At 36.1% G+C, this 26,688-nt stretch overlaps 2 protein-coding genes and 1 non-coding gene across 3 annotated transcripts; 2 read left to right on the top strand and 1 right to left on the bottom strand.

The window, feature by feature from the left end:
- The first annotated feature begins 388 nt into the window (after positions 1 to 388).
- On the top strand, positions 389 to 5,682 carry capg-1 (Condensin complex subunit capg-1). The gene is made up of 14 exons (NM_059727.6): positions 389 to 658; positions 700 to 802; positions 860 to 1,066; positions 1,115 to 1,285; positions 1,344 to 1,446; positions 1,790 to 2,014; positions 2,062 to 2,482; positions 2,535 to 2,684; positions 2,740 to 3,166; positions 3,217 to 3,812; positions 3,873 to 4,053; positions 4,591 to 4,761; positions 4,819 to 5,179; positions 5,239 to 5,682. Exons 1-14 carry the CDS (start codon positions 411 to 413, stop codon positions 5,334 to 5,336), a joined length of 3,462 nt encoding a protein of 1,153 aa, NP_492128.1. The 5' UTR covers positions 389 to 410; the 3' UTR covers positions 5,337 to 5,682.
- 21ur-12960 lies at positions 772 to 792 on the top strand. Its single transcript, NR_050267.1, has one exon.
- Positions 5,683 to 6,030: 348 nt separating the features above from the next.
- On the bottom strand, positions 6,031 to 25,998 carry lrp-1 (Low-density lipoprotein receptor-related protein). Its single transcript, NM_001392587.1, has 27 exons — positions 25,813 to 25,998; positions 23,975 to 24,145; positions 23,707 to 23,838; positions 23,517 to 23,638; positions 23,323 to 23,461; positions 23,037 to 23,273; positions 22,193 to 22,688; positions 21,872 to 22,060; positions 21,650 to 21,827; positions 20,843 to 21,426; positions 20,271 to 20,552; positions 19,916 to 20,219; positions 19,076 to 19,620; positions 18,243 to 18,756; positions 17,891 to 18,190; positions 16,829 to 17,842; positions 16,550 to 16,680; positions 15,908 to 16,481; positions 15,477 to 15,705; positions 15,239 to 15,422; positions 11,917 to 15,167; positions 11,635 to 11,781; positions 9,350 to 11,397; positions 8,743 to 9,130; positions 7,042 to 8,684; positions 6,745 to 6,994; positions 6,031 to 6,503 (listed from the first exon to the last, which is right to left on the bottom strand). Exons 1-27 carry the CDS (start codon positions 25,901 to 25,903, stop codon positions 6,385 to 6,387), a joined length of 14,262 nt encoding a protein of 4,753 aa, NP_001379135.1. The 5' UTR covers positions 25,904 to 25,998; the 3' UTR covers positions 6,031 to 6,384.
- Between the last annotated feature and the right edge of the window lie 690 nt (positions 25,999 to 26,688).

Here is a 26,688-nt window from a genome sequence, read left to right as displayed (position 1 = left end):
CTTAGGCTTAGTAAACATTAAAAAACCCCTTTTCAATTCCGAAAGTTCCGTTTTTAAATAAAAAATAAATAAAACGGCGCGAAAGCATGTGCGCTCTAATGCAAATTTGAAATCGAAGAGAGCGAAACAGCAGATTGGCGTGCTCTAGTCGTTTCAGTCATTACCTCGTTCTTTTGTTTCTTTGGAAACTGTTTTATACACGAGTCTTTAAATGTTTAAAAAGATATTTTGTAATTTTCCATTTTTGGGACATATACAGATCATTTGTCGCCCCGGTATTTTCACTATCAGTGGAAATGCAGAGAATAACAAGATATTTTAACAATTCGACATGTGTTATTCTTTTTCTGAATGTCTATCTTTTTGTTAATTCATTTCAATTTTCAAATTTTCAGTAACCCACCCCTCTCATGCCACCGAAGAAGCGAATTCGCGGGCCGAAGTTGCCAGCACTTCGTGAGGAAAAATCAACTGGTACAGATGTGGCTTCAGATGAATCATTCAACGAAAGTGCTGATTTTTTGAATAATGAAGAATTAAACAATGATCAAAACGATGCGGAAAATACAGTTTTGAGCGAAGGTGTATCCACTCTTAGAATCAATGAAAACATGACAAAAGAGGATCGAGCTTGTATTTCTGCAGCACTTTTCATAAAGTAAGTATCAAAATGAAAAAAAAAACTAAAGTATTTTATAGAAAAAGAGTCGTAGAATCAATTCGAACAGTTTTTCAATCTCGTGATGATATTAATGATGAAATACATACCAGTTCGCGGAAACTGATTGCAGCATTTAAAAAGGTTAATTTATTTTAAAAATCGAAATAAAAATAATTTTAAAAATTATCCAATTTTCAGGCTGATCAGAATCGTAAGAAAAAGGTCGATTTAATGAAAGTTTTCCTTGATGAAATAGATGTCCGACTTTCAATGATTATCGAAGAGGTGACTGTTCCTGAGCATCGGGCTCGTGTCTTTAAATTAATCGCAGTGACAATAACTGAAATTCAAGCTTTCAAGCTTCCATCGGATCTCCTCGATTTTATTATCAATTTTATTAACACTGTGAGTATTCAATTTAATAAAAATCCGCATAATAAAACTTATTTTCAGTGGGGACATAGTGATAATGTTGCTGCGAGAATTAACACGACCTGCTTCATCAGTTATATATTCGAGACAGGGAAACGATATTTAACAACTGAGGGTGAATATTCTGGATTTGAAGTCAAGATTGCAGCTAAAATGTTTTTACAATTGAAGAGAGCACTGCTTGACAAGGAGGTTTGTTTCATTCAAAAGTTGATTCAATTCTGAAAAGCTGAAATTGAACTTTTTTCAGCAAACCGCCAGAGTTCCAGCTATTCGAGGCCTAGGATTCTTGCAAGAAATACCAATTCCATCGAATTGGCCAGTAGATGCTATGAAACATTCACCAAGAGAACGTAAGTTTTCAAACTTTTATAAAGGCGCACTAAATGAAGCAGCCGTAGAATTCAAAATTAAACTACCATATATTTTTTGGATCAAAGCACAAAAAAATTTATGGTAGTTTAATTTTGAATTTTGCGGCTGCTTCATTGTTTTTTCCTTGCATTTTACTGTTCAAAGTTGTTGAAAATCAGTTTTTTAATCCTTTTCACAGGAAAAACAAACATTTTAAATGAAAAATTCATACGTATTTTGAAACTTGGCCCATATAAAGAAATCCGTGCGCCTAGCATGCCAAGGTGTTGTGAAATTACTATACAATACCAGCGTTTGTTCTTTTTAAATTACAAATTTCAGTTCTTCTCCGTTCCTGTAGAGACACAGCATGGGAATGCCGACTTGTTGCAGTTCAATCAATGGTACCATTAGAAACAGATGTTAGACTACTTTCAGACATTGTCTATTATGACAAGTGTCTCAATGTTCGTGTCGCAGCACTTGAACAGTTTTCAAACCTCAGGCCAAACAAACATGTTCGCGAAAAAATTGAAATGCTTGATTTATGCCTGAAAGACCATGAAGGTTTGTTTGTAATTTATGACTAATGATATTAAATTGTAATTTTCCAGTAAATATTCGAGATGCGGCAAAGGAAGTTCTGAAGAATTGGGTTCGTAATTTGTCAACGAGATGGAGCGAAAGTCAAAAGAGCAAAGATTCCAATGATGTTGTCATTTTGAATTCTAATTCTGAATCCACAACAGGAGAAGAGAATAAAATGAAAGGATATATTCTTGCGGCCCAAGCACTTACATTGCTATGGCTAACGGGTGCTCTTGAAACATTGGAAGGTCACTCAAACTTGAGACGATTGATAACTCATACACTTGATGTTATTCGTCAAATGTACGTCTGTCAAGCGGATCCGATTAACACATTCGCAGAGGTTTTAATTAGCGATTTGAGAGAAAAAATGAAGTCAAGTGCGGTGCCGATTATTACTAAAAGTACTGTTGGATCAATTTTAGATGACAGCGAGCTTGCTGATACGTGAGTTTCTTGCTGGATTCATGGTTTTTTGCAGCAAGATTATCATTTTCAGACAAGATCCAAGCACCAATCGAGCCATGATCTTCTTTTGGAGATGTCTTGTTGATTATATTTCCGATAGAAAACGGAATGATGCTGATAAGATAAACGCCATGTCACGTTTCGTCAGTCCATTGCGCACTATGGTAGAGCATGTGGAAAAGTATGATTTTCTTACTATTTGTTTTATAAGAGTAACAATTAATTTTATTTTTCAGAATTCTCGTTCGAGTCAAGAATCTGGATGTTTATCCGAACATTAGCCAAAGAGCAGACTACGAGGATCACACTTTCGTTCTGCAAATGTCAATTGTTGAGAATATAATATGTGTGATGAGACATGCACCAACAGATCAACCTGGAGTTGATGCATACAAGCAAATGTTAATTTCAATGTTGATGAATGTGTTCTATCAGAAAAAAGTGATTGATCTCATCGTTCAAGAACTCGCACAATTTTACAAAGAAGATCCGAATGCACTGTTCACATTGTTTAATGATAGAATTGAAGAAATGAGATCGAAATATAAAAGTGGACAGTTTCCAGTTATTGAAAATAGTGTACCCGTTGGAGAGACAAAGGTTCGAAAAGATTTAGAAGAGGAAACACGCAAAACCGGCCGACGAACAATTTCAGACAAAGATGTAAGATTTTATATAGATTATTTAATTTTCAAAATTTGAAAATGTTTCAGGGAATCGCAGTTATTGATCTCTACGAGTTGAAAGTATTGAATGCTTTATTGAAAACTGGAATTTTACTTGGATGGAGTACAACCTATCAGAATAGATACAACAACAAGCTTCGCGAGGGTATTTCATCGAAAGATTTGAGTACTCGTGTTCTCTGTACTGAATGTATTGGTATTGGTGCAATCTATGATTATGATCAAGCAGAAAATACTCTTCGTGAAATGATGAAGAGCTTTAACACCCAAGATGAACCAGTTCAGTGTTCATTAATTGCTGCGCTCACTGATATTCAAATTGAGCATGGCGATCAAGTTGACGCTCTGTTCAGCTGGAATTCAAAGCAACCCAATTTTGCAGTATTTCTATCGGATATTGTTGTCAATGCACATGTTTCAGGAGAATGTGAAACCATGTTAAGAGCAGTTGAAGCAATTTCAAGACTCTTCTTGAATACAAAAATTGACCCGAATCAACAAAAATGGCAACGTACAATGGTTACACTTATGACTCGAGCTTCATACGCGATCACTAATCGCTTCTCCGCTAAAGTTCGCAGTACGATCATTGTGATGCTCAAATTCTTCTGCTCTATCAACAAGTAAGCTTGGCTTCTCATTTCCTGGGAAACTGATGAAAAAAATTAAAAAGTTATTTTCAGAAACAATCAACTTCTTCTCATTAAATCATTCCACAATTTCTTCGATATGTGGGCCAACTCTACGACACCCGAACGGTTGACTGAAAATCGCCATGAAATGGTTACAAAGCTTAAAAGATGTGCAGCCACTTTTGTTGCATTGACTCGTCATTCCACGCTTCCATTGGAAGAACAGAAGAAGGTATGCCGATCAGAGTTGAATCCGATAATTTATTTTTAGTGCGAAAAATAAGCGAAAATCTCGCAAGTCTAAAACTTTTTTGTTGAAAATTGAAAGGATTGTGCACAAAAAAATTTCGAATATTTTTCCTCCTGCCTTTTTTCAAAGTTTTAAGTTTTAAACAGTTTTTTTGGAGCAAAAATATATTTTCTAATCCAGAAAATACATTTTTTAAAGAAAACAATTTAAAAAAAAAACGACATCACTGTGCGCCGCGTCCAAAACACCAAAAAATCCCGAAATTTTTTCCGTCAGTTTTCAGTGCAATTTTCAAAAAAAAAATCAAATTTGGGGATTTTTTTGCGTTTTGGACACGGAATCACAATTCCTAGTGCCATTTTTCGAAAAAAAAGGTGTAAACTTTTACAATTGTATGAGGTTTTTAGTTAACGACAGGTTAACGACAAAAAATCGATTTTAAAAAACTCGAAAAAAACGAAAACCTAAAAATTTTCAGTTGTGCTACCGATAAATAGTTATGAATGATTTAATTTTCAGTGTAAACCAACACACGTCGACCTTGTGGATGACATATTTCACGAAATGGCTGGAGCTCCTGATTCAACATCTGTCGATTATTATATTTGTGCTCTTAACTTCGTGGAATATCAGAGTCTCAGTAGATCAGCTCTCACAAAAATTCATGGAGATTTAGAATCGTATATATTTGTAAGTATATACCAAATAATTATAAATTATTCTAATTTGAAAACATTCAATTTTTAGCTCCACGAATTAGACGGTGACAAGCATCGATACAACGAACTTCGAAAGGCTCATAGAAAGATAGCGAAAATTCTCGGATTGAACGAAGATGAAATTGAAGAAGTGCCAAGCAAAACTGACTTAAGAAAAGAAGCAGCGCCGTCCAAAACCAACAAAAGAAATGCGAACTTGATCAGCACGGATATCGCAGTTGATAATGATGTGAATATGGAAGAAGATGATAAGCCTGGCCCATCAAGACCCGCTACTGTTAGAAAACCGAGAGCTCCACGAGCAACTCCAGCGTCTGCCACGAAAAAGAAACCTTTAGTTGAAGAGGATGCGTTGGAGATTTTGAAAAGTCCACCCAGAAATACTAAAAGTGAGTTTGAACAGATCGCTTCAGTATTTGGTTTTTCATAACGGACTGAATATTTTCAGAACCACCATCCCGTCCAACTACAGCTACCCGTCCAACTGCAGTTGCAGCTCGCACAGCACCTCCAAGAAGTGCACGTAAACTGAGAAGTGAAAAATGAGAAATTAATAATTTAAATTGACTTGTGCTTTTCGATCTCGTTATTTATTACCACTTACATTTTAACCTTTTTTTCCTCGAACACGTTTCCCAATTTTTATGAATTTAAATAACTTTACCTTTTCCGCCATATTTCTTAATTCTCTAATTTCATTTCCTAGAAATTATTTATTCGACTATACAAACCACCCAACAATAATGCAAAATTCTCCACTTGGTCTCTTCATATTCATCATCATTATTACCCTACATGCAACTAAGGCATTCGATGTAAAGTTTTCTTTTGTAATTCGTTAACTTCCACAGAAAATTCTTAATTCTATCAAATAAATTCGTAGATTTCAATCGAACACCCTTCTGGACATGGCACTTACTATCGATTCTTGTTCATTTACGCATCAATCTCGGGGCTGATGATGGTTGTTTTAGTAATTTCGGCGATTATCTCGATGTGCAGAAGATACAAATTGGTGGCTAGTCAAGAGGATGAGGTAAAACATTAAAAATTGATTTTTTCCAGATATAAATATATTTACAGATTTCGGAGCTCCAGTGATGAGCATGTAAATTTAACTTTCTACTGAAAACTCTTAATTTTTCGAATAAATATCAATACGTTAAAAAATGAATTTTCGCTGCGAGACCCGTTGTGACAAACTGGTGCACCTTTAATACCTGTTTCAAGTACAATCGGAAAGTTTATAATAATTTATTATTATTTATGATTCTAATAGAAATTTTGGTGAAAATATGAAAAAAAAAGTGAGAAGCTTACACGTGTGATCAATACCACGCGGGGATCGGGGATGGAGGGGAAAAGATATGGAAATTTCTAGTGAAAATAATATCTAAATGGGCACAAAATTGAGTTACAGGGAGCAAATGTGTGGGGGAAGGCACTTTTGAGAAGAGGAATTTTTTTTGGGAAAAACATTTGAAACAAAAAAAACTGAAAAATATAGGAAAATCATGTACAAAATATGAAAAAAAAAACGTATCACAGAGTGGAGAATCAGAGAAGTTTTGATTAGAATACGAGAGAAAGAGAATTAGACATCAGAAACTTCTGAATCTGGATCATAAAGTGGATTGTCTACTCGTAGAGGATCAGCTTTCTCCTTTTTGGGTCGAGCTGGAATTGGTGGCTTCGAGATTTCCGCTTTTGGGACTGCAAATAGAAATTATTATACTTCAGATATTCGTTTAATTTACTTTAATCTATTGTGATCTACAAAAAATGCGGGAATTGAGACACATCGTTTTTAACCAGTGCGCAAGGTGAGAGCGTACGACGTCACACTTTTTTGTGCGTAACTTATTTTATTGTAGTTATGGGACAGCCTGCCACCATGTGAGCCCGTCAGATATCAGTAATATCACATATCACAGTAATTCTTATTGCAACTCACCAATAATCTCATCAGCAGTCTTTAATTCAATCTCATCTTGATCAAATGTTGGTGGCACAAAAGATGACGCAGCAGACGTTGATGGTCTGTTTGGTGACATTGCAGATGCTGACGTGGATGGCTGATCATTTGATGGTGGTGGTGATGACATATCAACATCTTCTAATTCATACACTGGATTCGTGAATGTTGTCGAATCGTCGTGCATTGATGTCATCTGTTGCATATTGAATTCACTTCCTGGTGCATCCTGGAATAAAAATTTAATTAAAATCGATGAAAACCTTAAAAACTAACCTGTTTGTTTTCTAGAACTGGATTACTGAAAGAGATAACATTTCCGTGGAATGAAACACTTCCATCAGCAGCTTCATTCTTCTTAAATAGCAATTGACGTCTCTTATAGAGATTCAATGCACAGAATCCAATAAGTCCAAATGCAAATAGGAATGCAAGAATATAAAGTAGAACGGTAATGAAATTCTCAGAAAGAGTTCCAATAATCTTTCGACTGACACTTGATTCCTTTTCACATTGATCTCCTTCAAAATCAGATGTACATTCACATGAACCATCCAATCGACATTTTCCTCCATTTGTACATTTACATTGTTTTGGCATTGTAAGTGCTTCAACATGTTGTGTTGCACATGATCCATCAAGTTGAGGAACGATTCCATCTGGGCAGAGACATGCAAATCCAGTTGAAGGAAGAGAAACACAGAGATGAGAACATTGAGCTCTTTCACATCCACTAACTGTTCGTTGAGTATCCTTTGCATACTTTTGACTTACTCTTACAGTATGACCATCTTCCAAGTCAGATGCCAACACTGAAACTCTTCCTCTTCCGAATTTATCTTGAACATAAAGAGTTTTTGATTCTCTGCTCAACCAGTAAATATGATTCTCAAATACATCAACTGCATATGGAATATGTCTATCATGAACTACAGTAGTCCTTTCACTTCCATCAATATTCACTGCATCAACTCTTCTGTATTTTGGATCGACCCAATAGATTCGATTTCCCTTTCCTTCATCGATTGCCATTGAAGTTGGAGAGAATACAAGATCTTTAACAATGATTTGACGATGTGTTCCATCCATATCAGCACATTCTATTTTTGCATGAAGTCCTGCATCAGAATAACAGATTCTTCCGGCAGATGGAGCTGTGATGAGTGCAGTTGGTTGTTGGAGATGTCCTGCGACAATCTTTTTGAGGTAACGTCCATCCGGAAGACAGACAAAAATGAATCCAGTATTTTGATTATCGATTGGTTCAGACATTCTCTTCTTTCTTGCAGTTACAAGTCCATTTTCGATATTCTCAGAAACAGCTGCGATGAACAAATTTCCAGTTGTATAGTCAACTGCAATTGCAGTCGGAACTACACCCATTGCTGCAAAGTCAACATCCAATTTCTGTCCTTCATGACTTTGATTTCCATTTGCAATTGCTGATCTATAAATAGTTCGTTCACTTCCATCAATCCAGTACATCAATTCTTTTCTTGGATCAAATGCAATTCCAATGATATCATTATCATCATCATTTGCTTTTGCAGCTGCATGTCTATTTGTACCAGATCCATGAAGTGATAATTGAACAAGAGAATCATCAGCTCCAATCATTACATTTGCAGCATCTCCCTTTGCACGGCAATCCTTTCCAGTCATTGATCCAACAACTACATTGTTCTCATAATCCTCGTGGCATCTACACAGATATGATCCTTTAGTGTTCAAGCACAATTGAGTACAAGTATTGTTTCCAGCACATTCATCAATATCAATACATTCCTTTGGACTCTGTGGATCTGGACGGAATCCATCACGACAATGACAGTAGAATCCATCACGGACATCCGTACAGATATGTTTGCAACCACCGTTGTTACCGAAGGCTTCGCAGCTTGTCTTTCCTCCGTGCTTTGCTGAAATATTTGAAGTTTATTGAAAAATTCTACAAGTACTGAAATCATTGAAACTTACAGCATCCAATTTCATCAGAAGCATCTCCACAATCATCCTTTCTATCACATGCCACTGTTCCATTCACACATTTTCCATTGGCACACTTGAATTGATCAGATGAACAATCACCGTATTCTGAGAAGCTTGAGCACATTGACAAATGCTCATCGGAGAAATCATTTGGCCCACAATCATTGAAACCATTGCAAAGTTGAAGAATATTCAAGCAGAGACGAGAATGAGCACATCTGAATCGAAGTGGTGGATCACATTGAGCACTTCTGCATTCTGATGATGTTTCATCTGAGTTGTCTCCACAATCATTGTCACCATCACACATGAATTTACGTGGAATGCACACGGAGTTGGCACATTCAAATTCGAATGGAGAGCAAGTACGGCGAGACTGTAATTATTTGAAGTTTAGTGGGGAGGCGATGGAACTTATATATATTGGCTTTTTTGCGCCGCTACACCAAATTTTTATGTACTCAACGAATTTATTTCGTATTTTTGTTCTATGTTCTTTTTAATTTGCCTAATAATGAGAAGGAAACCAACAAGTTAACAAGAACTCTGTAGGTTCCGTCTGTATCAGTTTTCAGTCAATAAAAAGTAAACGTACCACATCTTCACAATGCAATTCATCAGCAGCATTTGGACAATCTTTCTTTCTATCACACCATTTATGTTCAGCAATACATGTTCCATCATCACATTGTCTATGTCCAGGTAAACATCTTCTAAGTGTACATTGAGATTCATCAAGTCCATCCGAACATTGAATTGTTCCATCACACACTTTACTTCCAGGAATACATTTTCCATCGTTACATCGGAATTCGGATTCTGAACATGGACGAGTGGTTCCACCGCAACTTGCGTCCAATTCATCGGAGTTATCTCCACAATCGTTTTCAGTGTCACACATCCAACGTCTTGGAATACATTTTCCACTTGTTGCACATCGGAACTCTCCAACATCATCACAAGTAGGACAACGTTGCTTATCCTCATCAGAATTGTCACGACAGTCGTCTTGTCCATTACAGAATGCCCAATTTGGAATACATCTGTAAGAAGATGAACATCTAGTCCATCCTTTCTTGCATTCAATTTGAGCACATTCAGGTGTTTCATCAGAACCATCTCCACAATCATCATCATTATCACATCTCCATGCCTTTGCAATACATTTGTTATTATTACATCTGAATTCTTCGGCAGTACAATTTCTTTCTGCTGACATACATAAAGTATCAGCTTCATCTGATCTATCACCACAATCATCATCACCATCACACGTGAATCTTCTTGGAATACATCTTCCTGTAGCTGCACACTTAAACATCCATGGATCACAAGCCTTATCACAGTTTTGCTCATCGGAACTGTCACCACAATCATCGTTTCCATCGCAGATTTGGAATGGCCGAGTACAATTGTGATTTGTGCATTGGAATTCTCCAACAGGACAGATTCTCTGGCCACAGATGCTCTCTCCAGGCTCATCGGATCCATCACGGCAATCTGGTTCTCCATCACAATACCAAAGTTTTGGAATACACTTGGCATCGTCTCCACCACACGCAAATTGTCTTTCAGTACAATTTGGCTCACAAGTCTTCTGATCAGAGAGTAATACAAATTGATCTGGACATGAACATGTGTATCCATTTCCTCCAGCTCCGATAAGACAAAGATGTGAGCATCCGCCATTATTATCTCCACATGGATTTGGATACGCGGGTTGTCTCATCGGATGAACAATTCTCAAATCATTCGGAAGTTGAACAGTCTTCTTGAGAATAGTTTCATTCTTTCCTGTCCACTTATCACATCTCAGAACTTCTCTCAAATTCCAATCAGCCCAATACAAATAATCATCAAAGACAACCATTGATGAAACATGACTGGTACGTTGAGCAGGAATGTGTCTTCTACCATTTCCATCAAAGTCCATGAATCCAATCTCGTTGAGATGAGCATCACCCCAGAAGAGACGATCCGAGAAATAATCGATTGCAATTGCATTTGGCCATCCAAGATCATGCTCTGCGAGCTTGAAGATTGGATCTTGAAGTTCTGGAGATCCATCGAGAGCAATTCTTCCAATATAAGGTTGAAGAGACCATTCAGTGAAGAAGAGATATCCCTTTCCAGGATGTACAACAATTGCCTTTGGTTGTTGAATTCTGTCTCGAATAAGAGTTTTACAGAATCTTCCATCAAGTTCACACACTCTAATTGATCTTTCTTGTCGATTAAGCATATACAGTTTTCTTCCGACCCAATCAACAGCGATTCCTTCAGTTCCATAAACATTATGCCTCAAAACAGTTTCATAAGATGACAGTGGAGAATCCATTTCATCAAGATCAACCCTCAAAAGTCTCAGTTTTCCTTGATCAATCAAGTATGCCTTCTTCTCAGTAAGATCTATATCCAAAGATACAACATTATCGAATCCTTGAGCAGCCAATTCATATTTATTTCCATCTATTGAAATCTTTCGAATGTAATGTTTATTTGCAAGCAGGAAGAATGGTTCCGGTTCCATTTCAGTTCTTTTACAGCTGTGATCATCACTTGATAGTTGGTATCCATCGACACAACCACACTTGTAAGATCCTATCTTATCATCACATTTTTGACTGCATCCCGAGATTCCTTCTGAAATAAAATTAGGTTTCGAAACGATTCAATATAATATTTGTGGCAAATTTTCAGAAAAATCAATAAATCAGTCGGCAAGAAAATGTTTCAATTTGGAAAGTGAAGTTTAAAACTGAAAACGCCAGACGAATTTTCTAAAATGTTAAGTTAGTCCTGCATATTTTAGGGTCTAATTATACTTTAAAAAAATCTTTTAAAATTCAAAACATTCTCAACTCTTATCAAATAACTTACCATAGCATTCATTAACATTGTGACAACTCTTTTGATCCGAAATATCAATTGCAAATCCTTCGAAACAATCACATTTGTATCCAATCTTCATATCCATACATTTCTGCTCACAAAGTGGTTTTTCAGCAAGTGAGCATTCATCGATGACTGAAATAGCCAACTTTAGATATTTTTCAAAAAGTCTAAGACTTGAACAAAATACTCTTGAAATAGAAAACGGTGTTTTATAAATCTAGATACAGGCCGTTCCAAAATATTTTCAAAATAAACTAAAAAACTTACAACAAAGAGAGCTTTCATCGGATCGATCAGTACAATCAAAGTTCCTATCGCAGACCTTTGCGTCATCAATACATTCTCCTGAAGTACACTGGAATTGACCGTTTGAACATTTTGATGCTTTTTGTGCAGATGCAGAATTCTTTGGACAATCTTTTTCATCTGAACCATCTTCACAATCGTCATTTCCATCGCATTTCCATGAATTTGGAACACATTTATGATTGGCACATTGGAAGAAATCAGGTTGACAGGATGAATAAGTACAGTTAGCATGTTCATCTGATCCATCGAGACAATCATTATCTCCATCACATTCCCATGTTGAATGAATACAATGTTGATTACTACATCTGAATTCTCCCTTATTGCATTCTTTCTTTTCTGTTTTACAGAGTTCAGTTGATTCATCTTCTCCTCCAGCACAAGTAACATCTCCATCACAAAGCCATGCTCTCGGAATACACTCGTATTTTGGTTGAGCTAGTTTTGCATTCGAGGTACAGTGGAATTCTTGATCTGTGCAAGTTCTGTTACCACATCCATGTCTTGAATGTTCATCTGATCCATCTCCACAATCATCTTCTCCGTCACAAATAAATGCTCTGGATATACATTTAAGATTGTCGCATTGGAATAGATAATCTCCAACACAAATCTTCTTTCCTGCAGTATCAGTGCAATTTGTATGTGTTTCATCCCATCCATCAGAGCAATCATTGTCCCCGTCGCATTGCCATGTCTCCGGAATACATCTTCCAGATGGGCATCTGACATAATGTTGAGCACATTGTTGATTCATACAGAACAATTGATTCTCGTCAGCCTTATCTCCACAATCATCATAACCATCACAAAGATCAGCTGGTTGAATACAGATGTTTGTGTTTGGACAACGAACTTTCACTCCACGACAATCGATTGGAAGTCCTGGACACGTGGCAAGAGACTCATCGGATACTTGTTCATCATGACAGTCATTGTGACCATCACAAACCTTTGTCTGATTGATACAATGTCCATTGGAACAAGGGAATGTACCTTCAGCACAAGCAACTGCAGATGGACAATCAAGTTCATCAGATCCATCTCCACAATCATCAATGTGATTGCACTTTTTAGCAGAATCAATGCATCGTCGGTTGGTACAAAGATTGTAATCTTCTGGACATGAACGAGTGTTACAGTAATTTGGATTCTCATCTGAAGCATCTGCACAATCTGGTTTAGAATCACACGTTGCGCCGAGCAAGATGCATGAGCCATCTCCACATTGGAAATTGTATGGTGGAAGACATTCTTTTGCAGGTTCAGAGTTACTTCCACGGAGAACACATTGAGTTGGATAGTCCTTTCCTGGTTCTTGTACAAGTTCGTATGTATCATTACATGAACATTGAACCTTGCTTGCAGCCAATCCAATATCATCAGCAACGACAGTACACAACTGATCACATCCTCCATTATCAGTCTTGCAGAGTTGAGAAGTCAATGCATTGCACACTTGATTACGTGTACGAACATCTGATTCGCTCGCAAATACACGAAGAGCACCTGGGATTCTACGATCAGAAACCACATTCTCGAGGCCTGAACCAGATTCCTTATCGATACGGAAGACGCCATTACTGAGAGGATCACTCATGTAGAGCCATCTATCCCAAATATCCAATGACTTTGCACGATATCCCGAAGCAATCACCTTTCGGTTTTGACCATCATAATCTGCGACTTCGATATTCAAACGATTAACGTCTGCCCAGTAGATTTTCTGATTTCTGAAGTCAACAGCGATGGCAGCTGGAAGAGATATGGACTCTGATACAATGACTTTTCGGCTTCCACCCGCAAGATTAGATCTTTCGATTCTTGGTTCATAAAGACCTCCACTTGTCTTATATCCACTATCCGACCAGAACAAAAGTCCTGAACATGGATCAATGGCCAATGCATATGTCCAATCTCCGGATGCAATTGTTGAAAGATGTTCTCCAGCTGTATCAATTGCCATCACTTTTCCACCTCTTCCAGTTGTAAAATAGATCTTCTGTGTCAACCAATCAAGCTTCATATCAGAAATATGACGAATCTCCTTTGCATGTGGTTGCTTTGAAGCTCCAAACACGAGTCTTGGATTCTCCGCGTTGTTCATTGAGAACCAAGAAATGTTAACTCCAACTGGAGATTCGACAACAAAGTATACTCTTCTCAAATTGACATCAACATCGAAAGTTTGAAGATTGGAAATCTCTGGGAATGGATCCTTCAATGGACGTGATGCTTTGACATCTGGTTCAATTGCAACATCAATAATCTTATCACCATCAGAGAACATAATATAAGTGTCTGGTTCTTCACATGTTCTTCCCTTCAGAACACCACGTGCGCACGAACAAGTTGGAGTTTGAGTTCCAGGAGTGGCGAAGCACAATTGAGTACATGGACTCTTTCTCAAATTATCTGTGATTTGACATGGAGAACTTGCTCTTGGTTGATTGTTGGATGAGAAGACTGCCACGTCACCAATATCCTTGAGAGAAGCAGCAACAGTAGTTGGAGAAAGGAGAAGAGATGTCTGATTAGGCTTCGATGTTGCTCGGAATAGTTTTTCAAGTCTGTTATCCGTCCAGTACATGTTCTGTCCGTGAAGAGCCACTCCAGCAGCAGATGCAATGTCTGATCTTACAAGTTCTGGCGTTCCACCGGTGCTTCTTACACGGTAGATTCCATCCATCTTGGCATCCGACCAATAAATCATTTTACTGGCAACATCCACAACTAAATCAGTTGGTTCAGCAATTCCCGATGAAACAATCACTTCACGTCTTGATCCATCAAGGAAAGATCTTTGAATTGTTGGTTTTTGTCCTTGATCAGCCCAATACAAATATCTACTAACTGGATCAACAGCAATAGATGATGGAGTTTCAGTTTTAGTAGTTAATAGAATCTTTCGATAAGTTCCATCCAACTTCGACACTTCAATATTCGTACGTTCAGCATCATGATTAATAAAGTACATATTGTAATTAATCCAATCAATTGCTAAACTCTTGATTGTCAATGATCCAATAGAATCTCTGATAACAGCTCTTGGTGAAGATTCTCCAATTGTGTAGGCAGTAATTCCCTTGTTAATTCCAGATGCTTCTGCCACGTAGATAGTCTTTGATTCATAATCATAATCAACTCCTGTGATGGATAATCCTCCGATTGGCTCCATTGCAACTCCTTTTGATTGTGTTTCGTCGATTCTGAAAATAAATTTTTTTCTTTTTTTTCAATATTGTTTTCAATTCAATGTCATCGAGAATAAGAAACTTACGGATATCCAATAACCTTGGTCTTTGTAGCGACAATGACAAATGATTCATCAAAGAGTTTACACGAAGTCTGCCCATCCTTAACATATCCATTGGCGCATGTACATGTCCTCTGGGCAAACATAAGTGGAATACAAATATGATCACAGTTTCCATTGTTAATATGACATGGGTGACCGCTTGATGCTAAAATATTCCACTTTGAATTTTCCAAAAACAAAAATAAACTGAAATACTTACATGCTCTAGGTTGCAATGCCTTAATATTAGCCAAATTCTCAACATCCTTCTTGAAATGTGTCCACTGTGGTGGTTGAGAATCACCATTGATTGTGGCAACCTCAATTGAATCAAATGCCGAATCAGCATAAAAGAGACGATCTCCATAGAATGCAAGTCCATTTGGTTGACGTCCACCATCACTGAGCACGTAATGACGATCTTGACCATCGTAGGTGACTGATGAAATCTAAACATTTTAAAATTTGAAATGGGCAATAAAATGTTACACTCTAGAATGGAGAAAGCAGAATAAAATAAGAGCTTTCTGTAGTATTTAATTAGAATTGTCGAATAGAAAAATGTGCCATCAGTTTGCAGAAAAGAACTTGAAAAACTAGGTGTTCGGGTAGGAAAACTATTCTAGAGTTTCGTAACAAAAAAGAACGAACTCTTCCAGCTTTAGCTTCCGAGAAGTAAACTCTTGTATTAGTGGTATCAATTGCAATATGATCGAGTTCTGCCAAATCATTGCTTGCAATAACCAATGGATTACTTCCATCTAATCCAGCACGAGCAACCTTTGCATCAGCAGCACCACCTCCTCTATCAAGCCAGAAAACGTATCCCTTATCTGCATCAACAGCAATTGCAACAGGAGTCACTACGGCAGTTGGTGATTGATCATTTGATAGAATTACAGATCGATATTGTTTTCCTTGAGTCCGAATAATTTCAATTGTTTGAGTAATCTTGTTTCCAACAACCAAATTTCTCCCATTCCAATCAAAACCAAGACAATATGCATCATCAGGAACTGCCGACGAGAACATTTTTGTTTTGTTTCCACCGTTAACAGTGCTTCGATAAATTGCAGAATCAGTCGTGATTTGAGCAAGTGTTTTGGCATGATTTGTATGCTCCAAAATGAACATTTCTTCACTTAAAGCATCATAGGCAGCGTCAAATGCATTTCCAAGACCAGATAGTGGAACCATTCCAGCGAGAACTGGGGTTTCTTTTTCTCTGAAAATTTAAAATAATGAGTTTCAGAAAGAAAAATAGATTTCAAACACGTTAGAGGCTATACTTACGAGGCAGAGTTCATTTCAATTCCGAAAACGTTAGTTTTTTGAATGATAACGAGGAATGGTTTTGCGTCGTCAATGCACTTCTTTCCAGATGCATCTAATTTCTCTCCCATTGGGCATTTGCAGGTGAATGTCTAAAATTTAAGGATAAAATATTTTTTGTAGGGATTAGAATGGTAATTTTTCAAATGGCAAATGTTTCATTGAGAAATCCGGAAATAAGTTCAGTAAATTGCCTTATCAGGAATGTATTTCCTGAGTAAAATCAAAAAAAAAACTCACGTTCTTGTTATTAAGAAGACAAAGATGACTGCAAGGATTCGTTGAACATGGATTATTCTTGATAACTGGTTGAAGTACTGGATGAACTGCAACAACTCCCAAAGCCTTACTGAATGTATGACTTGGGTATTCCGATGTTGTTCCATTTGGATATTTTGGATAAACTTGTAATTTTTGAAGTCTTCTATCCGAATAATACATCATATCTTCAAAGATAGCAAGAGCATGTGGATGTTGAACGAATTTGGATGAAGCCAAAACTTGAGTTCTTCCACTTCCATCGTAATTCACAAAATCGATAAAGTCAAGCTTAGAATCGGCAAAGTAAACTCGATCAGTAGTATAATCCAAGGCAATAGTGTTTGGCCAATAGATCTTTGTTTTTACAATAATCTGACGATCTGTTCCGTCCATTGAAGCTCTCTCGATACATGGATTCTGTCCCCAATCAGTCCAGAACATGACACCTTTACGTGGATCAACAGCAATTCCACGTGGTTGACTGACATTTTGATGAACGAGAAGAGTTCTTTGTTTTGGATCTTCAAGATTTGCAACTTCAATTGTATTTAATGAAGAGTCAACCCAATAAAGATTTCTTCCAACCCAATCCAAAGCAATTCCTTCAGTGATATCAAGTCCATCAGCAATGAAAACTGTTGCATTTGTTCCATTTCTGTTTGCTGATAAAATTTTCTTCTCTCGAATATCTGACCAATAAATTCGATCCGTTAAACTATCCCAAGCAAGTGCTATTGCATTTTCAACAATTGCTCCAAAAGTATGCCAATTGTCAAGTTTATGGTCACTGTAGTAGATTCTATTTCGGTTTGAAACATAGATTCTGGTATCCTTCACATTATCAGCAACCTTACAGGTTCTCTTATCAACATCCAATTCATATCCTTCATCACAAGAACATGTGAATCCATGCTTTTCATCTTTACATCTTTGAGAACAACTGCTGGAATCCAAACATTCGTTTTCTGGCTCACATTTGGTCTTGTTCACAAGCTGAAAAATGGAAGCATTTAACTGCAGTTATATAGATGAATTACAAACCTGTTCACCGAATGGACAACTGCAAATTGGTCCATTTGGACTGTTATGACACTTGAATGAGCATCCAGCTCTGTCAGCAGAGCATAAGTCACGAGCACATCTTCCACCTTCGTCAGTTCCACCAGGACAATGGGTCTTTCCATCACAAAGTTGATGAAGTGGAATGCAAGTTTCTTGGTCATTTTCACAAGCAACATGTTCAAATGGACATTTTCTTGCATTCATTGAAGTCTTACATCCACGTTCTGATGATTCATCAGAACCATCACCACAGTCATTCTCACCATCGCAAAGCCAGTTCTAAAATGTTTTAAGAATGAATTTAATAGTTTAGCTCTAAACATGAACTCACATTAAGGATACATCTACCATTTCCACATTTGAATTGATCCGAACTACATTGTCTTCCACTAGTACATCCGAACTTTGGCTCATCGGAGCCATCATCACAATCCTGTTGACCATCACATTTCCATGAAGCAGGAATACAAAGACCAGATGATACACATTTGAATTGATCTGGTGTACAAGATTCTGCTGTAACTGCACATGAATCTTCATCTGAACCATCTTCACAATCGCTTTGTCCATCACAATGATTTCTTAATGGAACACATTGTCTACCATTTGCACATCTAAATTGAAGAGCAGAGCATTGAACTGGTGGACATCTTTCCTTGTCTTCATCAGTTCCATCATAACAATCATTATCACCATCGCAGAGCCAATAAATTGGAATGCATCGTCCGTTTGCACATGAGAATTGGTTGGCAGCACATGTGGCATTTCCACACATTTCCAATTTTTCATCGGAACCATCTCCACAGTCATTGTCACTGTCACATTTCCATTGTTCAGGAATACATCTGTAAAATTAACTGATTTTCTAAAATGTCAACTAAAGTTTATTGTTTAAGGTTTTAATTTAGGTTAAATTTTCTGAGTGAAAGAATTTTCCGATCGTTTAGCGAAAAAAAAATTCAAAAAAATTCCAGATTATTTAACCAGTTTTGAAAACCAAAAAATCATTAAAATGTCTTCAAAACCGACAATTCGAGTAAATCTACAGGTCTCGAGAAAACAGTGCAAAAAAATATCATGAAAGAATTTCAGATTTAAGCAGATTCAATTTCTGATTTACAAAAGTGCCATTCCAAGTTTATATTTTAATGAAAAACTATTCACCTGTGATTGTCACATTGGAACTTCTTGGCAGCACATACAGGCTTCTGTCCGTCTTTACAATATTTAACATCTTCATCAGAATAATCTCCACAATCATTATCACCATCACAACCGTATTGAGCTGGAATACACTTTTTCGTATTTCTACATTTAATTGTATTCTCTGCGCATTCTGTTTCATGAAAACATTTGTCTCCTTTCTCATCAATTTCATCTGATTCATCCAAACAATCATTTTCTCCATCACATTTCCATTCTTTTGGAATACATCTTCCATTCTTGCACTGGAATTGTGTTGAGTTCGATGAGCACAATTGCTCAATTTTCTCAGCGGGATCTTTCTGACAACTATGGTTATTTTCCTTATTGATCATAAATCCTTGACGACATGCACATTTTGCTTCAAGCTCGTTTGGATGAGATTCCGAAGGAGTTGCAAAACAAAGTTGAGTGCATTGAGAAGCACGACATGGATGTTCTCGTGAATCATCAGGAATTGGTTGATTTTGATGGGAACAAGCTTTGAGAGAGAAGATTGATCTTTCCTGTAAATAGAAAATTAGAAAGCGAAGAGATTTAATATTTGACAATGGGATTAGTTGTTTTGAACAGAATATCAAAAGACTAAGCGGAAAGACAACAAATTTCAAAATAGCGATGCTTGTTTGCAAAACTGTTTACGATAAACTAACTTTCAAAATCAATAACTAATATTGAAATGTGAGAAAATATTATATTGATTAAAAAATAATATTTTGACAAGTTTTACAAGAAACCAATTAATTTTTGAAAAATATGAATACTCAGTCCTGTTTTAATTTGCTATTTCAAATAACTCACATCAGCTCCAAACTCTCGAACAATCTTGCTTCCTCCTCCATTCTTCTTATGAACTCTTCTAATTGAATATGGTCGTTGATGTACATAATAAATGTATTCATTCATAATTGTAATTGCAACTGGAATCGGGTTATCAATATCAAGCTTAACCACATTCTTTCCATCAAAGTCCATGCATGAAATCGTTTTCAGAAGAGTATCTCCCCAGCAAAGACGATTTTCAGCAAAGTCGATAGCCATTTCAGATGGGCGGCCAAGAGTGGTGTTACGGATAACTTGGCAGTTTTGTCCATCAATGTGGCATCTGAGAAAATGTTTAGTTTAAAATTTGTTCGAGACGTTGAAAATTAGGAACCTGTAGATTGCAGCGGGTCGCATTGCCTCTGCATAGAATAAGAGTCCTTTCCATGGATGTACAACGACTGAAACTGGATCACGAAGTTCTGTAATAAGTTGACGGCGAACAAGTTCGTCTGGATGAACTAATCCAGTTTCTCCAATCTTCACAACTTCAAGACTATTTCTGATATTATCAACATAGTAAAGTTGTTTGCTGATCCAATCAAATGACATTGAGAATAGTCCATCATTATGGGTTACAAGAACTGGAGCAGCTCCTTCTCCATCAGGACGGATTCTGGAAATATATTATTCAGATGTTTTTTTTCTAAAAATAAATTTTAAACAACTTTTCCGACACTTAAAAATTATCAAAAATGAGCAAAACTCCACTTTTGGGGCAATTTTACGGACTTCGCCAGTAGTACAAAAATGCACCAAAAAATTTCACTCCGACTTTTTTCTAGTTCAAAGTGCTGATGCATCCCTTTTAAAAGGATCTTATTTCAAATTACATACGTTTCATCTGAAAGTACATGTACTTTTAAATTTAAAAGCTCAGCCAAACACTATAAACAAAGAAAGTACCTGTAGATAGTATTATCCATAATATCAGCATAGAAGAATGAATTTCCATGAACATCACATTCAACTTCAAAATACATTCCAATTCTTCGTTGTGATATTGGAGAAATTGGTAGAACAGCTTCAGCAAGAGCTTTTTCATTGATTTCTGGGAATATTCCTCTCACAATTTTATTGCTTGAGAATAGCAAATAATCAATTGAATCAATACATCTCTTTCCATTTACTAGTTTTTGACCAATTGGACATGCACATTTATATCCAACACCAAAACCTCCATTATCCTTTGATAGAATACACATTCCTTCACAATCTGCGTTTGTGCATGGATTCTCAATTTTCATTGCAAGGCATTCAGATTGTCCAGGACCTGGTTGAGCCATTGGATGGTATGCAGATATTCCCATTGGGAATACATTATTCTCAGTGTTACTCCACAACAATTTAGTATCGGATCCGAATTTTTCGACTTGAATTACTCCGAGACGAGTCCAATCAGTCCAATAAAGATATTGATCAAATAGTGCCAAGCCGAATGGATGTGGGACAACGTTCATTCCTTGAGCAACAATTCGACGATCATTTCCCTAAAAAAATGATTTTATTCGCAGACATTTAAATTGAAAAACATTACTCTAACAGTATTATATTTTTATTGTAACCTGTTTGACTTACTATTAATCATATTTGAAGAAATATATGTAAAAGGTAAGTACCGTCTCTATAATATACATATATGGCATGCTTTGCGTTTTCCAACAGATTAAGAAAAAAAATCACACTTTCAAATGTTGATCAAAGTCCCCGTACCTGATAATCAATACTTTCAAGTCGATCAACTTTAGGATCAACCCAGTAAACCCTCTTTGCAGTTATATCCACAACAATTCCAGATACTTGATGAGTATGTGTGTTCACTAATGTTCGACGATTTGTTCCATCCATTGCAGCTGCTTCAAGTTTGAGCTGATTTGTGAAGAACATTTCTCTGAAATTACAGAGTAAAATTTGACCGTTTAGAATAAAACATACCCTCTGAGTGGATCAAGAGCAATATCAAGTGGAAGTGTAAGGCCATCAGCAAGAAGAACTGTTCTTCGTTCTCCATCATATGATGATACATCAATTCTTCTTGATCCAGACTCAATGATGTAAAGGGTATTTGTAATCCAATCAACGGCAAGGCAACGTGGATAGACAAGAGATTTCAAGCTCAACTTTCTGAAATATACAACGTAAGTTCAAGTTTCTCGAAAGCCACAAAGTATATTTGCTGAATTCAAATTAAAAATTGGGATATTTCTAATAAATTTGTTTCAAAATTTAAGTTAAATTTGGTAGAAAAAAACTAACTTGATTTGTGAAATTTCTCCCTCATCATCAACATCAGCACTGAATGCAGAATGAGCAAGACGATCAGTCCAGAAGATTTTACGATCTCCATAATCAAAGTCAATACCATAAATGAATTCTCCAGAAGCCAATTTCTTGACTTCTTCATCTGGATTTTTAGGATTTAATCTGTAGAGACCCTCTCTTCTTGCAACGAAAAGTTTCATTTTATCAGCATTATTTGATACACAATATCCTCTCATTGTCAGGTTATCTTTTCCTGGACCATGTTCCATTTGAAGTGTAAAACAGTCTCCAAGACATGAGCATGTGAAGCCTGGACGATGATTTGCACATAATTGATCACAATATCCAAATTCAGCGCATTCGTTGATATCAGAACATGTTCTATGGAAACGATCATCGAGTTTATATCCACTTGGGCACGTACATTCACCTCCATGTGGTGATGGATGGCAACCTGCTTGACAACCAAGTGATGGGCACAGGTTTTGCGCTGCAATCATATACATTTTTAATCGGTAGTTTATTTAATGGGATTTCAGTGATAAAAAAGACGTTACTGATCTTTGGACGCGCGATCTTTCGGCAAATGGCATTTTATGCAATAGAAAATTAGGCAGTTAGAACTTATATTTTTGTTGAAACCGTTTTTTGAAAAAAACAAAGATAATATTGGCAATCGACTAAAAAATTGTGGAACATTTATGATGTACCTACTTCTACCTTGTACCTACCTACTTTACGCCTAATTCATACCTAGTCTTTCCATGCCTGCCTACATGCCTGCGTAGTGCCTACTTCAAGCCTACCTACTTCATTTTATTTAAATTGAAAAACTTACAACACTGTTGCTCATCAGCTCCATCAGCACAATCCTTTGATCCATCACAAAGTTTCAATTGATCAATACAATGCCCAGTACCAGGACAATTCCATTTTCCAGGTGGACATCTGTATTCTCCACATTCATCTTCATCCGAGTTATCACCACAATCATCATAGTAATCACAACGGAATTTTCGAGGTTGACAACGTTTATTCTTGCATTGGAATTCATTGGCCGTACACTTTTTGAATTCTGAAATATCATATTTTCAGAAAGAAACTTCTAATTTTCAGGTATGTACCACAAGTGTCAGGTTCGTCAGATCCATCAGCACAATCTTTCGATCCATCACAAACCCATGATTTCTGAATGCATTGAGTCTTATCAGCACAACGGAATTGATATTGGAAGCAGGCTGTGTGATTTCGGGAACAAGAATCCTGAGAAAATAATTAAGAATAACTAAAAAAATAACTAATTTAAGTTGAAAATTACCTTTTCATCACTTAAATCTCTACAATCATATTTTCCATCACATTTCTTCGACACATCAAAACATTGTCTCCCATCAGCACACATAAATACATTTTGGGAACTGCAGTCCACAGTTGAAGCAGCTGAAAATTTTAATTCAGATTATTATAAATAAGCCTTCTCAATTTGAACATTAAAGCAAAAAACTCACGACAATCCTTTTCATCTGATCCATCTGCACAATCAGTGATGTTATCACATCTTTGATATTCGGCAATACATGAGACACTGTGCCATGTGTAGGTATCACATTGCCATTGATCAGATTTACAGCCAGGATGTGCTGAAAATTGAGGAGTGGGTTCGAGAATTTAACAACTTTTATTATTTTCGCAAAAAAATTGTCGCAATTAGTCTCGTAGAAATGAATTTTTGAAACAGACCAAAAGATTTGGGAACATTTTTATATTCAAACTTACGGCAATCTTTTTCATCCTCGCCATCTGAACAATCACCAGATCCATCACATTTCCATTCGGTACGTATACATTTTCCATCGTTACATCTAAAGTCATTCTCGTTGCATACTGATGAAGCTGTGTTTACTGATGCAGATATTATTCGAGAACGAACTGATGGCGGTGAGTCAACTGCAAAAATTTTAGATTGCTTTCAGCCTACTGTCAATTTGTATTGTTCCATTTTTTTGGGGTTGCATGTTTTCGTTTAAATGTTAAACATTTTTGGCAGAAAATATTGTTCATCACATTGATTTCTAAAAAGCTCTGAAATATTCCAAAAGTTACGGTACTTAACTGTTCTGTGATATACCAAGCCTATTGACATTTAAAAATTCAAAGAGATGAACGAAATCTCTACATAAAAAATAAATACTTTTTGTTGATTTTTCTGAATCATTTTTCAAAATCTTTGCTTTACAGTTTCCAAATTATTTTAACGAGGAAGAAAAATTGCAAAATAATTTTAATTTCCGCGCACTCCTGGAACAACGACTGGAAACCCTACTATCCGATCTTTCTATCCTTTTGACATTGTAACTTAAGATTAAACATCACAAGGGCAGACCAAAAGCTGTCTAAAACTAAATCAAATGTTTGACACGGTGTAGTGGTCATCTATGGGGTTGAAGCCAGTTTTCCTCCCTTTTTTGTCACTTTTTTTGGAATGATTGTTTGAAAAACGATGGTCAAAAAAACTTGTATCATTCAGTAACCACATCAACAAACAAATACTAATCACACTTTAATTTACACCGCTTGAAAACTTCGGAGGCGAGGAAAAATATGATGACAAATTTTGTTTGAAACAAAACAAAAAGTAGAAAAAAGGAAAATATTTGAATGAATTGGAAATAATTTTTAATGTTGCTGGTAAATTTTGAAAAAGACCTGATTTGCCAAAAACCATTGTGAATTCTTTTAAATATTTTCCCTAGTGGCGCTATTCCATCTTTAAAATAAGATGTGAAAAGATCATGAAAACCTCGAAATTCTTGGAACAATTAATGTTTTTAATAGTGTATATTCCTTTGTCGAATATTATCATATATTTGTTCACTTTTGTTGGTTTGTTGTTCTAACTCTGAGACTTTTCTCTATTCCAATTGAGAGAGAGAGAGACATTATTTGTGCTATGAGGTGCGCGAGTATGCTTCTCGTGCAGACAAAAGTGCGCCGAACCTCACGAAGCAATGCTCCACATAGGTCACTCTTGAACACCTTTTGAGCTTTTCCTGTTTTTTATGCACCTTTTTTGTGAACATTTGTGCTTCTATCTTTGGTGATATGTAGAGAGGTCAAGTTTGAAATGTCTGGAGGCAGGGCCCAAATTTCAACAAAAAAAACTACGGGAAATAAATTATTTGAACGCCAGTCAAGAAATTATTGAAACTTTTCAAAATAATATTAATTTCCAGTCAAAAAATGGCAAATACTCAGTCTCTGCCATTCATAATTTTAGAAAACGGTAAATATTTTTTAAACCAATTTTACAAAAGCCCAAATCTTTCAGAAAGATTGTCACTTAACAGAAACCTTTTTAATAGAAAGTTTTTAACAATCTAAAAGAATTTAGAGAATGCAACTTTTTTTATTTTCAATCATAAAATGGTGCAGAGAATTCGGACTTACAATTTACAATTATAGAATATAAATATTTGGAGTACTACCCCTGGCAATAAGAAAATTACAGATTTTTGAAATAATAATAAAAAAATTTATCTGAAACCAGAAAAAAAAACAGAATTGTTTTTAACTTGATAGAACTTTTATCGATTTTAAATACAAAACCTTCTCACCTTGAATTGAATGAAACGTTGACTGTTGCCGCGTACTTGAATTGGCGGTTGTTACAGCCAACGCTGTGAAAATGAGCAACCTCAGAATCATTTTTTAATTATTCTCGAAGCATTTGATGGTGGTGATTAATTATGGATGATTGTGAATAAAATATATGTGATTGCGGGGGAGTTATGAGGCTGCGCCTGAAAATTAAAAACAATTTAGTTGGTGGATTCTAGAGGCAAAGGGGAAAATATATTCAAGAAGGCAGTCTGGCAAATGGGGAGATCCATAATTAATCAAAGTTTAAAAATTGATATGAATTGGTAAGCAGGTATTAGAGAGATGCTAGGCATGAAGGTACGCCTGAAGCTCACATACTTACACTGCTTAAAGTATTTCGTTTACTCACAAGTTCCAAGTTGCCTGTTTGGCTTAAACTGTTACCAAATTTTCAAAATCAATGGTCGGTTCAACTCTTGGTTGGATAAAAAAATTGAATAATATTTTGGCTATTCTTATCTGACCGTATTTTCTCGATTAGTCTTCATTTAATAACTGTTTTCCTAAATAATTGAAGGTAAACAAATCATCAATATTTTGTGAATTGACAATTTTTTGGTAAAACCCGAGAATTCGGATGTCCAAATTAGGTGATGAGATGCACGACTATTAGAGGAAATAACATATTGATTTTCTAAATTTTAAGGTTTTTCTAGTAACGAACTGAGATATAAATATCGAAGATTAGTATAAAAATAATAAAAGAACTGAATCGAAGTTAAATACGAATAAAAATGAAAACAGTTAAAATAATTTGGTTAGAAAGAGATTGGCAATAAAAGTGTTTTATTTATCACTAACTTAGGAGATAGCATGTGATTTTCTATTAG

Source organism: Caenorhabditis elegans, chromosome I (assembly GCF_000002985.6).
Source record: "Caenorhabditis elegans chromosome I".
Taxonomy (NCBI): domain Eukaryota; kingdom Metazoa; phylum Nematoda; class Chromadorea; order Rhabditida; family Rhabditidae; genus Caenorhabditis; species Caenorhabditis elegans.
Note: the sequence above shows the minus strand (reverse complement) of the source record. Positions and strands in the feature narration are given on the sequence as shown.